The sequence below is a fragment of the Trichechus manatus genome, unplaced genomic scaffold (assembly GCF_000243295.1).
Source record: "Trichechus manatus latirostris isolate Lorelei unplaced genomic scaffold, TriManLat1.0 scaffold00044, whole genome shotgun sequence".
Taxonomy (NCBI): Eukaryota; Metazoa; Chordata; class Mammalia; order Sirenia; family Trichechidae; genus Trichechus; species Trichechus manatus.
This window is the reverse complement of record NW_004443980.1, coordinates 10755938-10769950: the sequence shown is the minus strand read 5'-3', so window position 1 is coordinate 10769950 and position 14013 is coordinate 10755938. Positions and strand designations below refer to the sequence as shown.

General features: G+C 39.3%; 1 protein-coding gene across 2 annotated transcripts in view; it reads right to left on the bottom strand.

Annotated features, from left to right (window-relative positions):
• The window catches only part of TSC22D1 (TSC22 domain family member 1), a 131308-nt gene extending 117516 nt beyond the window's left edge, over positions 1–13792 (bottom strand). For both annotated transcript variants that reach the window (XM_004376601.2, XM_023731605.1), the window contains exon 1: positions 10653–13792. In XM_004376601.2, coding sequence (XP_004376658.1) covers positions 10653–13510 — 2858 coding nt within the window. In that variant the 5' untranslated portion in view covers positions 13511–13792. The remainder of the gene's footprint in view (positions 1–10652) is intronic.
• Positions 13793–14013: the final 221 nt, after the last annotated feature.

Here is a 14013-nt window from a genome sequence, read left to right as displayed (position 1 = left end):
ATAAATTACTTAATCTCTCTATGCCTCAGCTTCCTAACCTGTAAAATGGGGATAATAATGGTACTTACACCTTGTAAGGTTGTTCTGAGAATTAAGTAAGTTGATACATCTAAAGTGCTTAGAATGGTCTGGCACATAATTAGTGCTACAAATTTCAACTACTCCTGTTACTAGTATTACTAAATTGTTGTACAGTCAGTCTATGAATAAGCTGGTAACAGTACATAACATGTACTCATAGCTGGAACTCGATGTTGAATTACTGACTGAATAAATGAACCTAAGAGGTGCATCCTATCAACTTTAATCATGCTGAGATGCAAGTGGACAATCTATATTAAAATGTTTTGTTACAAACAACCCAAAATCATATAGGAGATAAAGTTTTATTACTACTACCACTAGAAATATATCATAGTTGTATTAATAGGGAAAATTTAATGCTATATATATGTATATACATATATCAATTGTATATGTTTATATCTTCAAAGTACCCCTAACTACTCAATATGCTATTTGTTACCAGGTGAACAGTACACACTAACCAAAATCAAACCAAACCCGCAGGCATCCAGTCGATTCTGACTCACAGTGACCCTATAGGGCTGAGCATAACTGCCCCATAGGGTTTCAAAGGCTATCATCTTTATGGAAGTGGACTGCCACATCTCTCTCCCATGAAGCAGCTGGTGAGTTCGAACTGCTGACCTTTCCGTTAGCAGCCAAGTGCTTTAACCACTGTACCACCAGGGCTCCTTGTACACACTAAGGAAGCCTAATAATCAAGGAAACTAGATAACTAGATGAGCTGGGAGAGAATGAAGTCTCAATCAACAATGAACAATTTTACGGATCAAACCAGCTACAATTCACTCAAAAAAGACATATATATAGGGTATCAGGAGTTCCTAAACCTGAACAGTGAGCTGATCCCACAAAATAATCTGGGAGGCCTGGAAGAGTAAGATGCTATCTCATCTATCTTATCCACATGAAGTTCAGAGTAACCTTTTGTTCTAAAGGCTCAATGGATGAGGATGGATGAGGAAGGGCAATGCCGTTCCTTACCTAAATTTAATCCTTAATGAAATCAAATCACAGTAACTTTGCTCCCCAATCAACACAAAGACAATGGTATTAAGGCAGGTTTAACACTAGTATGTCATGTCCACAAATAGGATGTGAAAACCTCCTGCTGTGAAGAGACTCTTAGAACTAGCCTCTGATGGTCATTGCACTGCAGCATCAAATTCTGTATTTCCCCTTGTTTTTAACTGCACCAACCTTAAAAGTAAAGGCTTCAGTCTTAATATTTTTTACTCCCATTTAATACCCATAGATAATTGATATAAAGTGTACTGCTAATTCTGATCACTGCCAAACCTTTTCCACAGTTCTTCTCCCTTTGTATAACCCATAATTTATTGGTTTAGTAACAAGTAACTAGAATTACCCCAAGTAAAAGATATCACAGTTAGGAATTTTAAACAAGCAATTAACTTAATACTTACTAAACTGTTTAATTTTAAAAAAAAAAACTCTCTAATCACAAATAAGTGGCATTATATGTTTATATGTGCAACAGCTGAAAATGCACCACAGGAATTCCACGGTAATGCTTAGATATTTAAGAAACATAATGTGGTAAATAGTTAAACCAGTCAAAAGTAAAGAAAGCAGGGGAAAAAAAGAATTCTGATATTCTATTTTGAAATAAATGGGGAATTTAAGAAACTTATTTTCGAATAGGAGAATTTTTATTGGCCTAAATACAAAATAAACAAATCTCATAAAAGCAGGAAGTAACTATTGCTTTCTGGTTCACAAACATAGCAAAAGGTAAATCAATTAATTCTCAAGCATCTCTATTAAACAGTGGTATCACATGATAATCAGTAAAAGGACTTACTTATCTTTGAAATAGATTACAATAGTGTTTACCAAGGTAAACACTATGCCAATATTAAACCTTATGCCAATATTAAAAAAATTTTTTCTTCATTTATTCACCAAGCAGATTTTTACTGAGTACCTACTATGTGTCAGGCACTGAGACAGGCTTTGGATGTATAGTAGTAAACCAAACATCCCTGTTCAGGAAGCTTAAAATCACCAAACAGATAATTACCAAAATAAATAAATAAATTAACTTCAAGCTGTAATGAGCATCATGAGAGAAAAGAACAAGGTGCTATGAAACAGTGTAACAAAGAACTTAAAAAATTTACAATAGTATGTCTGAGAGGGTCTCTCAAAAAGTGACAGCTAAGCTTTAAGGACAAATAGGAGGGGAGGCAGCATATGAGATATTTGGGCAAAGGAACAGCATGTGCAAAGACCCAGAGGAAGAAGTAAGAATGGATGGCAAATTGAGGAACTATAAGAAGGCCAAGTGCAGCTGAACTGCAGAAAGTGGGGGGAAAAAAGTAGCAGGATATGAGGCCAGAAATAAGCAAAGGCAAGGAGTAATTATCTTAAAAGAAATAGAAAGACTTTCAGGGATTTTGGGCAAGTGAGTGTCCCAAACAGATGAACAGATTTACACTTTAAGAATATCACCTTGACTACAAAATGCAATATTAGAGAAAGGCCAGAGTGTGTGCAGGAGGAAGCCACTAGAGTACTTTAAGGGAGAGCTAATGCTAACTGAAAGGTCGGTGGTTTGAACTCATCAACAGCTCCATGAGAGAAAGGTGTGGCAGTCTGCTTCTATAAAGATTACAGCCTTAGAAACTGTGTGGGGCAGTTCTACTCTGTTCTATAGAGTCACTATGAGTTGGAACTGACTTGACAGCACACAACGTTATGTTAGTCCCTGGTTGGTGCAAAGAGTTAATGTGCTTGGCTGCTAACTGAAAGGCTGATGGTTCAAGTCCACCCAGAGGCACCTCAAAAGAAAGCCCTGGTGATCTATTTCTAAAAAATCAGCTATTGAAAACCCTATGGAACATAGTTCTACTCTGTCACACATAAGGTCGCCAGGAGTTGCAACTGACTCAATAGTAACTGGTTTTAATGTTATGCTAGAGTTATGGCAATAGAGATGGAGAAAAACAAATACATTCAAGATATACTTTTTAAGATAATGGTCAGAATGCAGAGGGTGAGGAAAAGGGAGTTACTAAGAATGACTCTCAAGTTTCTAAAGTGAAGAACCACAGTAAGAAATGACATTCATAAAAATGAGAACAACTGAAAAAGAAAATTTGAGGGGTTGCATAGTCAAGAGTTAAGTTTACAACCTGTTGAGATAAGGAGGCCTATGAGAATCTAAGCAGAGGTGTTATGTAGGCAGGTGATTCTATCAAGTCTAAGAAGAGAAATCTGGGCTAGTGATACGCACTCAGGAGTTGCTAGCATCTAGACTGTATTTACAGCCATGGGAATAGATGATTACCTAGGTAAAGGGTAGTAAGTGGAAAGTGGCTCAGAAATCCAAAGAAACTACAACACCGAGAGTCTGACAGAAGAATCTGAAAGGGGCAATGAAAAGGCGTAGCCTGAAAGGTGGCAAGAAAATCAAGAAGGGTAACACAAAAAAAAAAAACAAAGAGAGGGAGTGTTTCCAGGAGGGAAAACACAGGTCAACTAGGTCTAATGATGCTGACAAGTCAAGTACAATATCCTGGTTAAACTGACTGGTAAGAAAGAAATGGTGGGGAAAAAAGGCATTTGAATATATGTGTATACGTGAGACTAAACAAAAACAAAAACAAAAAAACACCTATAATCTAAAACTCATGTTAATTCCTTAAAATTCTATAAACATGCTTTAAATTTTCCCTTCACATAGATTTCTTTCAATGAACCGTTAAAGCCTATTCTCACCATGACATACTCAACCTTAGCAAGTAACATGGCAAAAACCACCATCATGGTTCTACTATTGCAGCATGGTTCTAACACTGCGGCACCAGAACAGGTCATGCTTTGCATACTTGCATATTTTTAAATTAAACTGTCTAAACAAAAAATAAAATCTACTTGTTTTGCAATTCTAAGGCCAATGTTATATAGATGGAATTTAAATTATTACAAAATCAAAATGCTTTCCCTTTAAAATTATCTTTTAAACTGCTTTAAAAGATAATTTCCATATAATATTCAAAAGACAAAAACTTACTAAATTAATTCATTTAACACTTGAATGTCTACTGCATTCCAGGCACAGCACTGTGAAGACTTTACCCACTTTTTTCTCACCAATGGCTTATGATTAAGGAAACGTTGATATGTTCTTTAGTAATTCCATTATTTGTATTAATACATAGATCAATGAGGCAATGAAGCCTGCATTCACAAATTTTCAGTCATTCTAATATTATTTATGGGCATCAGCCTTATCTCTTGTTGGCTTTCTAAGTAGTAGAAAGAGTATTCTACTGCTACGTATGTAACCTCAGACAACTCACTTGGTCTCTAATAAAATGAGCAGGCTCCAGTTTATCCACCAGCAAAATGGAAAAGAACTTAATTCACAAAGTTGAGCTGGTTAAATATGATAATAAATGTTAACTGCATCCAAAAATAACTTTTTCAATCACTTCTATGAACTGAAATACTGAGTTATATACTATTCTTATTTCTGCTGGATATAAGTCAAGCAATTCCACTCTTAAAATTTATGTACTTATTATGGATCATATCTTGGAGCAACAATTTTATTAAAATTACCATCATTCTTTACATTTAATAATGCAGTGTTCTACAGTTGAGATAGCTGTGCAAAGATAGTAGATACACACATTTATTTTTCACTTCTACCCTAAAAGCCCCACTAATATGACAGGAAAAAAAAATTTAAGTATAAAGACATAAACCCACAAAAATGGAGAGAATGGGTAAAAAGACAATAGCAACAAAAATCTGAAAGCTGGAAAGCAGATGGCTGAGTGACAAATGACTTAGCAAACTCTGAAAAATCAAATCTTTTTTAGCAAACAGTGGAGAAAGCCAAGAACAAACCCAATTTAAACAGCAAAATCCCCAAAAGACTCAGGAATTGGCATCTGAAATAGGACTGGGGGTGGTGGGCAAAAAACCGAAGGCATATTATCTGGAGAAAGTAAAACACAAGATCCCAGAACTGAGGAAACAGGACAATGCAGAAGGCAGAATATGCTGAAAACAGGGGGACTGAGTGAAGAAACATCTGGGGGTATGCTAAGACTCCCCAAAACCTCTTAACCCACTTGCCATCCAGAATTCATATAGACAGGCCTTCCCCCTCCAGGCAAGAACCCAAGAGACTTCTCTGGGGAATCTAACCAGGCAGGAGGAAAGACATGAAGATACTGATATTAGAAACCCCCAACCAAAGAGCCCAGCCAGTCTACCCACTGAAGCTAACAGCCAACAAGCCTCTTTTAGTCCCCTACTCTTATAGGATTACCAAACATCTGAGAAAAGGCTATATAACATGAAAAATAAGAACTAAAACAAACAAAACCTGGAGGAATCAAATCTCACAGGGAGAAGTTAAAAAAAAAAAAAATCTAACATTTATGTAGTCGGATAGCTAAGAGAAGGTACTGAATTATGAAATTAAAACACAATACTATTTAAAAGGAGAAAAGAACAAAAAAAAGAGCTCTTGGAAATTAAATATATGGTAATAAAAACTCAACAGAAAGAGTAAAAGAAAAGAGATGGAAAATAGGACAGAAAATTAGAAGACCAGTCTAGAAGGTCCATTATCCAAATAAAAAGAGTTGAGAAAGAAAAAAAGAGAGAGAGAGAAAATGCAAAGAAAAGAGAAAGAAACCTCATTCAAGAAAAAGCATCAGAATTAAAGATGTTTCCAGACTGAAAGGGCGCACCAAGTACTCAGCACCATGGATGAAAACAGACCTGCACAAAGAACTGTCATTATAAAAGTTCAAAACACTAGAAAAATAGATAAAATCCTAAGAGCTTTCAGAAACTTAAGAAAGGAGAGGAAGGGAACAGAGAACGGGAAAGAAAAGAATAAGAAAAAACAAAATACACATACACATGATACATGCGGAATCAAAACAGCTTCAGATTCTCAAAAGCAACATGGAAGATAGAAAGCAATGGAGCAAAATTAGAACACCATCTCCCACCTGGTATTCTTCACTGAGGAGCCCTGGTGGCATGGTGGTTAAGAGCTCGGGTAGGTAGTTTGAATCCACTAGCCGCTCCTTGGAAACCCCATGGGGCAGGTTCTACTCTGTCCTATAGGTGCGCTCTGCGAGTCAGAATTGACTCAATGGCAATAGGATTCTTTACTGAACCAAAGAATGAAATAAGTGCCGGCGTAAGGTACACTCACTGTAAACCAAAAACGAAGAAGACACGGGTCACCAGAAAATGGGAGATCCAACACAGAAGAAAGTGAAGGGAATCCAAATGCAACAGCTGTGTACCAAGCTTAGAGAGCAATCAGTTCAGAACGGCGGTCAGAAGGATATGAGAAAAACTTCCTCAGGAAGATAAAACTGATAACAATACCTGATATCTATGAACATCTTGAGAGACATCTGTTGAAAAGCTGAATCAGTGATAAATATAGAGAAAACTAAGCAAAGGAAAAGAAAAAAAAAGACAATTAACTCCAGCCAGATCACTCCAGGGTGAAGCTAACAGTCAACAAGCCACACTGAGAATTCTAACCAGCTCTTTAGTCTGCTACTTCTAAGTGCAAGCACACAACCAAGAACTACCAGACATCTGAGGAAATGCTCCATCATGAAAGGTAGAGCCCAAAACATACAAAAAGGGGAAAAAAGACAACCTGGAGGAAACAGACTATGCTAACAGATGAAAACCTGGGGCTGGGGGGATGATTTACTAACATTTCTATATACTAGATTGCTGGGGGTGGGGTAGGAGGCTGCCACAAGACATTGTACAGAACAGGAAAATTAATCATATTTTACAAGAATATTAAATAATCAAGTGATATAATTATAATTATGTTGTAACTATTGAGAGGAAAAGACACTGCGAGGAAGGGGGTACTGCTAAGTAAGTGGTGACAACAGCAAGAGTTAAATCTTCATTTCTATCCAGGAAGTTAATGGCTAAAACCAAAAACAAAAGCAAGGAATATTTTATCTAACCAACACTTAGACAGGGCGTATGAGTTAGACACAGTTCTAAGGTCTTTCTAAACTCCCTTAATTCTTATAAAAACCCTACGAGGTAGGTACTATTATCTCCATTTTTTACAAATGAGGAAATCGAGGCATAAAGAGGTTAAGTAGCCCCATAAAACTTAGTAAATGAAAGATGAATGATTAAACCTAGGCAGTCTTGTTCCAGAGTTCATGCTCGTAACCATCAAGCTATCCTGTATATCTAATAGCAATACATGCATGTTATTTAGATACTAGAAAGTAAATATCACAATAATCACCTAAAAGAGGTGAAAGTGATTGCTTCTGTAAAAGGGAAAACTGGAAGGTGGGACAGGAAGCTCTTTTTATACAACCCTGTAAACTATTTGACTCTTTAAACTGTGAATATACAACTTAAATAAAAATAAAAACTTTAAAAAATTATAATTTAGTATTTTACAGTTTATCTGATAAAATTATCCTTGGAAGTAAGCAAAATAAGTATTATCCCCAGATTATACACAAGAAAACTCTCATTCCTCTTCAGTAAATATTTGAGTACGTACCATATACCAGGACTGTTTGGAAAATAGTCTTCAATTATCTCAAGGAATAATGAAGTAAGAGGTACAAAGAAGCCAGTCTTTTTATTCATTTCTTTTCAATCCCTTGCATAAATTATATGATCCCGCATCTCTTATAATTAAGATGAGGGACAACACAAACTTTAAATCATGATAGAAAAACTGACTGCAATCCACAAAGCAGAGAAAGGTCTGTCTGCTCATTAATTGGTTCAAAAAATATTTAGTCCCTGTTCTTCAGGAACTCACAGTCTTATGGGGAAGGTGGGTAAACAGATAATTATAATTCAGTGTGTACAGTGCTTAGAGGAACATTAAAAAGTGCTAAGGAAACAATACTCCCTGGGGAAAGAGAATGCTTCAGAGGGAACATTCTGAGCTGAGTCTTGAAGGACGAATAGAAGTTTAACCAATTTAACAAAAGCTGTGTTAATAATCACAAAGCGCAAAAGACTACATTTCAGTGTAAAATATCTGTATCTTCTCTGTGCTATAACTTCATGTTAAAGACTAAAATAAGATCTTAAAATATTTATAATAGGAGTAATTAAAAAAAAAAGATTATACATAATCTTAATGCTTTGATCCATGTTTCTAATCTTTAGTCTCTCCCAGTGGCCAAATGAAAACATTTTCCACATGTCTAATGAATATTTTTTAAATCTAAAGCTTTAGAGTATTATTTCAAAAGCTGATTAAAGAATAACCATCCTTTATTTGTGCTACCACCAAAAAGTTATATAGTGAACATATTTCCTGAGTTCATATATTGAAATTATAATGTACACTTTCTCCTATAAGAGACTAATGATGGTTCGGCTTCCAGATGATGCAAATGACACAGAAATTAATACAGGAAGAAAGGTAAAAAGAATTTTTTTTTGAATCATACACTTTTTTCTCTTGTAGTTATTCTCAAATTCCCTTCCAAGGGCAAATTTAACTGAAACAAGTAACATTTCTTTTTCCAAACTATAGTGATAAAATAATCTGCAATAAAACACCTTAAAGATTTTATATATATATATATATCTGCTTTCTGACCGTTAACAGGTGTTTTAGGGGTGAAGTATTTTTATTTTTCAGAATTTAGAGGATACCTGTGAAACAAAAATTTTCCAATCTTGGTGACTTAATTTTGATGTTAACTAATAAAGGCTCAAATATGTAGTAAATTCAAAACAGGTACAATCTAAAGACACTCGTCACTTTAAGCCAATATTTCGCGTCGTACTTCTTGGTATCATTTCGTGTCGCTTTCTACCATTCCAAACCTTTCTGTGTAATATGACCGTAATTAATCTACCTCAGTTACTATCTGGAAAAAATTAATTTTGTTATTAATATCTTAATCTGTGACTCTATCACTACAGTTAAAAACCTAGTTGTAAATCACAAAATGTGACTTTTTTTTTTTGGCAACAGCTAGTTGAAGAAAGCCTCCTACCACTAGGAGGAAAAAAATGAGTCATGCCAGGAGACCACAAATGGTAATTAACAAAATCACGGTAAGTTTGGATGCAAAATGCTGGGGTTTTCAAAGTACGATTCTGTACACATAATACAGAATACATTTAGTTAGGTAAACAAGATTTTAATTATATGACTTAGAAAACTAATAAAAATCTTGAAAGATTTTAAATTATTTCAATTAACTATGCCTTTACATCTTTTTAACAACTAAAAAAATCATGAAACCCTCACTGAAACATTTGGCCTTTGCTTTTTTTTAAAAAAAACTGCAATTCTTTGGAAAATATTCTCAAATCTTCCAAAATGAAAATCACAAATGCGCATATAGACTATAAATGCTTCAACTGATCTGATAAAAGTTCAATCACAAAAATCTCGAACTAATTACAAAATAATTAAATATCCTGCAAGCTTATTCAAAATTCCAGTGAAAATGAATAGCCTTTGTCATAACTCCTACGACATTATTTTGATCAATGTTAGTCACAGACTGGCAAATTTGTGAAAAGAATATTCCTTTAAAATCAATTTAAGTTTTAAAGCAATGTAAAATCATGAGACTTCACAACTTTCTAGCCAGTCAGCTTCAACAACACAGTTTGATTCAATAGGTATGATTAGCACATTATTTTCAATGTAACTGAAAAAACACTGGTTTAAGAATGTATTTTCGGCTTTAGGTATTTTTTTGGTAAGGAAAAAGGAAACAGGTGAAGTAGCTTAGCAGGGGAACAGGTCTTGTTTTCATGATCCTGTAAGCCCATCCTCCAAGACTTTCTTTCTTTACTCTAAAATGGCTACCACTTTGGTCTACTAAGTAAAAGAAAAAATGTTCAGCATACTACTATCAAAGGTAAATCTGGTTATGTTGACACTGTATGCCCTCCTCCTCTGTAAAATATTTCTTAAGATTCCCATTCCTTTACTGCTCAGATCAAATGACCATTAAATAAACACACAAAAGTTGGCCAATTACAGTATGAGGGCAATCTATATAACCCGGATTAGGTCATCTTTCCCTGCCTAAGAAAAGAAGGTAACATTATGTTTCACAGACTAAAATCAAACACAGTAGAACTGGAAAAAGATTGTTTAGTAAAGGAGGCACAAATGTGGGAACCACAACCGCCCCAAGACATGAGCATAAGGATTTCAGTAACTCAAAAGAATGGATTAACTATTATACAGGTTAACAAAAATTAAGCTTCTGTTCATTATTAATCTTTCTCAAAAGCATTTTATAAATAACATTTGGTGCCCCCAAACCTATTTTTAATACGAACATATGTTCAACTGTTCTGACACTGTTTACATATTAAAACTTAGACCATTTCCTATCCACTCTGAAACCACTCCGTAACACTCCTGCTCTAGGAACACTTACCATGAAAACACATTTTCACATACAGAAATGAAAACAATGTTTTAGACTAATTCCGTGCATATACAGAGAGCTACTAAATAAACTTCAAATCTGTTGAATGTCTGCAGAAACATGGCATCATCTTACCTCTCATCCTCGCCATCCACCAGGGGTGTCGTCAGCGGTAGCACCTTCAACGGGAAAAGAGAAGCAGAGGCTGCTAGGCTGCTGCTACTCCCATCTGAAACTGCTGACGTTCCCCCACTGTCACCACTGATAGTCTGAGGTAAGCCAACTAAGGAGGGTTCCACTGGGCGCCTGGCATCTTCAATTTGGCTTCCAATTGCCTGAGCTAATGATTGTGCAGAGAACTGAGCAGAACTCAGTGGTACTTGTTGTGCCAAGGGTAAACTTATATTAGTTGCTATCAAGGGAGGCTGACTAACACCTTGAACCAAATTACCATTTTGGGTGGCAGGGGTTTGTGCTATATTCTGTGGTGGAACCACGTTTGTTGGGGCAGAAGGCATTGCAGAAGGAACAGTTGCGCTAACCTGATTCGTAACAGAAATACTACTAGCTGAGGGCAAAGGGCTAACTGCGGGCAACTGCTGTGAAACAACTCCTTGAGTTACTGATTCTACTCCTTGTGGTTGGGGAGGCACAGTTAACAAGGTACTTTGGGGTGCAATAACCAATTGTTGAGGAAGGCTTGAAGCACTAGTTTGAACTCCCTGATGAAGAATCCCAGTTTGAGCAGGTGGAACTACTTGTGAAGATGGAGGAGCACCTTGCTGAACTGAAGGTGTGACTTGAGTAGAGGGCTTCTGTACTGCAGTAGGTATGTTTGCCTGTTGACCAATATTTGCAATCTGACTGCTAGTAGGTACCGCAGACACTGCTGTTTGAGCCTGGCCAATGGCCTGGCCAGATGCCCCTGCAGGTTGTGCTTGGACCACAGTGGACTGCACTGGCAGTTGGATACCCTGTGGCTGGGCCACAGGAATCACTGTTGCTCCTGCTCCCACTCCTGCAGAACTGGGCTGTCCGGAGGACACTGCCGTCTGAAGAATTGGCTGCTGCTGTACATGTCCATACTCTGAAGTAGGATTTTGAGTCACTGATTTACCATGGCCTGGGGCCATTGGTGTAGAAACAGCCGGTTGCTGTTGTCCATATTGTAACTGTTGGGGTGGTGCCCCTGAAAGGGGAGTTTGCACTGGAGGAGCCGTCTGAGAATATGGCAGGTGGGGATGAGCCAAACTGGAAGGCTGCTGACCTAAAGCTGAAGTTACACCAACAACATTCACAGGCAATGGCTGGATACCAGTTGCAGCACTGACAGTAGTTTGCAGAGGTACTGGTTGAAGACCTTGCTTTTGCTGATAGCTCAGTTCTTGAGACTGTAACTGTACTTGTGATATCTGTGACTGTAAAACACTCTGTGGTATACTAGCTGCTGAAACACTCTGTGGACCAGTGCTACTGAAATCCATCTGTTGAGGGGCCACACCTTGAAGAGCTGGTTGCTGCTGCTGCTGCACCACCACAGTGGGGGCTCCCATCTCTCCACTTCCTACACTCTCTGTGTAGTGACTAAGAGTGCTGACACTACTGCTCACTGAACTGCCACTAGTGCTCTCCCTCTCTGAAGTCACTTCCACGGGGTTTTGTTTTACAGTCTCCACCACTTTATTTATCACACCTTCTGTAACAAGTACAGCATTTTCTTTTTCATAGAACTCAGTGCAAGTCCATCTACCTTTCTTAAAAGGTTCAGAACTGGTATCTAACTTCACAACTCTGAACCTTGATGTGTTAACCGCTGGTTGTTGCTGCTGACTTGAAACCAACCCCACAGTCATCCCTGTGGCTGCATTAGGGACACTGTTAACAACAGCACAGGAAGAAACAGTACCATTGCCCATGCCGCTCAAGATATTCACATTAACACTGCTGCTAGCTCCGGGTCCAACACTCACACTAGCAGCACTAGGAATATTGCTTGTATTCACGTTAGCATTACCAAGCATGCTGCTTGTCACATTAGCACTAACACTACCCACAGCAGTAACGTTAACATTATTCATTGTATTAGTGCCAGTAACAGAATTTATACCGATACCGACAAGAGTACTTGGAGCGCGGATATTAGTCATTACAGATGCAGGTGAGCCACCGGATGATACAGCAGAAGCTGGTGCTGCTGGTATTACGCTGTCAGAGCTTCCAGCTGTAGAGAGTTTTCTGGATACTGGGCTTGAGGGTGGCCCTCCAGGAATGGGTGCACTGGCCACACCAACATGGGATGGATGGTGGTGCCCATGGTGGAGGTGGTGTCCATGATGAATGTGGTGGTGGTGATGGAGGTGGTGTGGATGGGCATTCCCATTGATCACAACATTTTGTTGTGGAAGGTGAGGCTGGTTGGGAGAGACTGCCCCAGGTGTCTCCGCTTCCTGGAAGTTATTTAGAGTCTCTTCTGAGGAGCTGCGTTCTGGTTCCCCTAAGTCAGTAGCCCTGGAAAGGGACACATCAAGGATCTCGGAAGAAGACAAATCTTCCGTGTGCGATTCATCCAGATCATCATAACTCTCAGTGTCCTCTGCTATACTGTTGTTAGAGCTGATACTGGCGGAGATCTGAGCCGGAGTAACGCTAGTTATCTGGAAGCCACTTTTCTTTTTCATTTGCGTTCCGCCTGGCGCAAGAGGCTGTGCCTGCAGCTGAGCCTGAGAAAGGAGGTTCAGGCTTTGTGGAGGCGGAGGCTGTGGTCCCGACGCGGAAGATGCTGCAGGAGGCGGCGGCTGGAGCAGCGACGGAGGCGGAAAATCCTCGGAAGATGTGGCATTACTCCCAACGCCGGTACCTGCTGCATTGAGAGCAGAGGCGCTGCCACTGCCGCTGCCCCTTCGAGGGAACAGTGCCGGATGCGCCATCTTCCTCGCACTAATGTCTGCAGCGGCGGCGGCCGCCGCGGCGGTCGACTCGGGTGGCTGGTGCATTGTGTTGGGTACCGGGGGACGGAGAAGCAGAGTGCAATTTCCTTCTGCACCGTAATCTTTGTATTCAAGACCCGGAAAGGAAAACGGGACTGACGCTCCGCCGGGCGCGATTCCTCCTCCTCCTCAGCCGAAGGCACCGGCGCCGGTCGCTCCTGCCTTCGAGGGCGAGCTTCGGGAAGGGAGGATGAACGAGGGTGAACAGGGCTGTCGGAGTCCCGAAGGGAGCCCCCTTCAGTCCTTTGCCATTCACTCTCCCCTCTAGTCTCACACCCCCCTTTATATTCTGCTTCACGTGGGGTGCGGGGCAGGCGGGAGAGGAGGGGAGGGGGTAGAGGAACCGAGAAATGCCCACCTTCTGCGGCCAACTCAGAAGCCACCTCAGCCCCCTCCTCCGGGCGCGGCGGCGGCGGCTGCTGCAACACCCTCCCGCCTTCCCCTCGCCACCCCCGGCGCCGCCGCCGCCGGCGAGCCCGAGCTCAGAGTCCCTCAAACCTCCCCTCCCG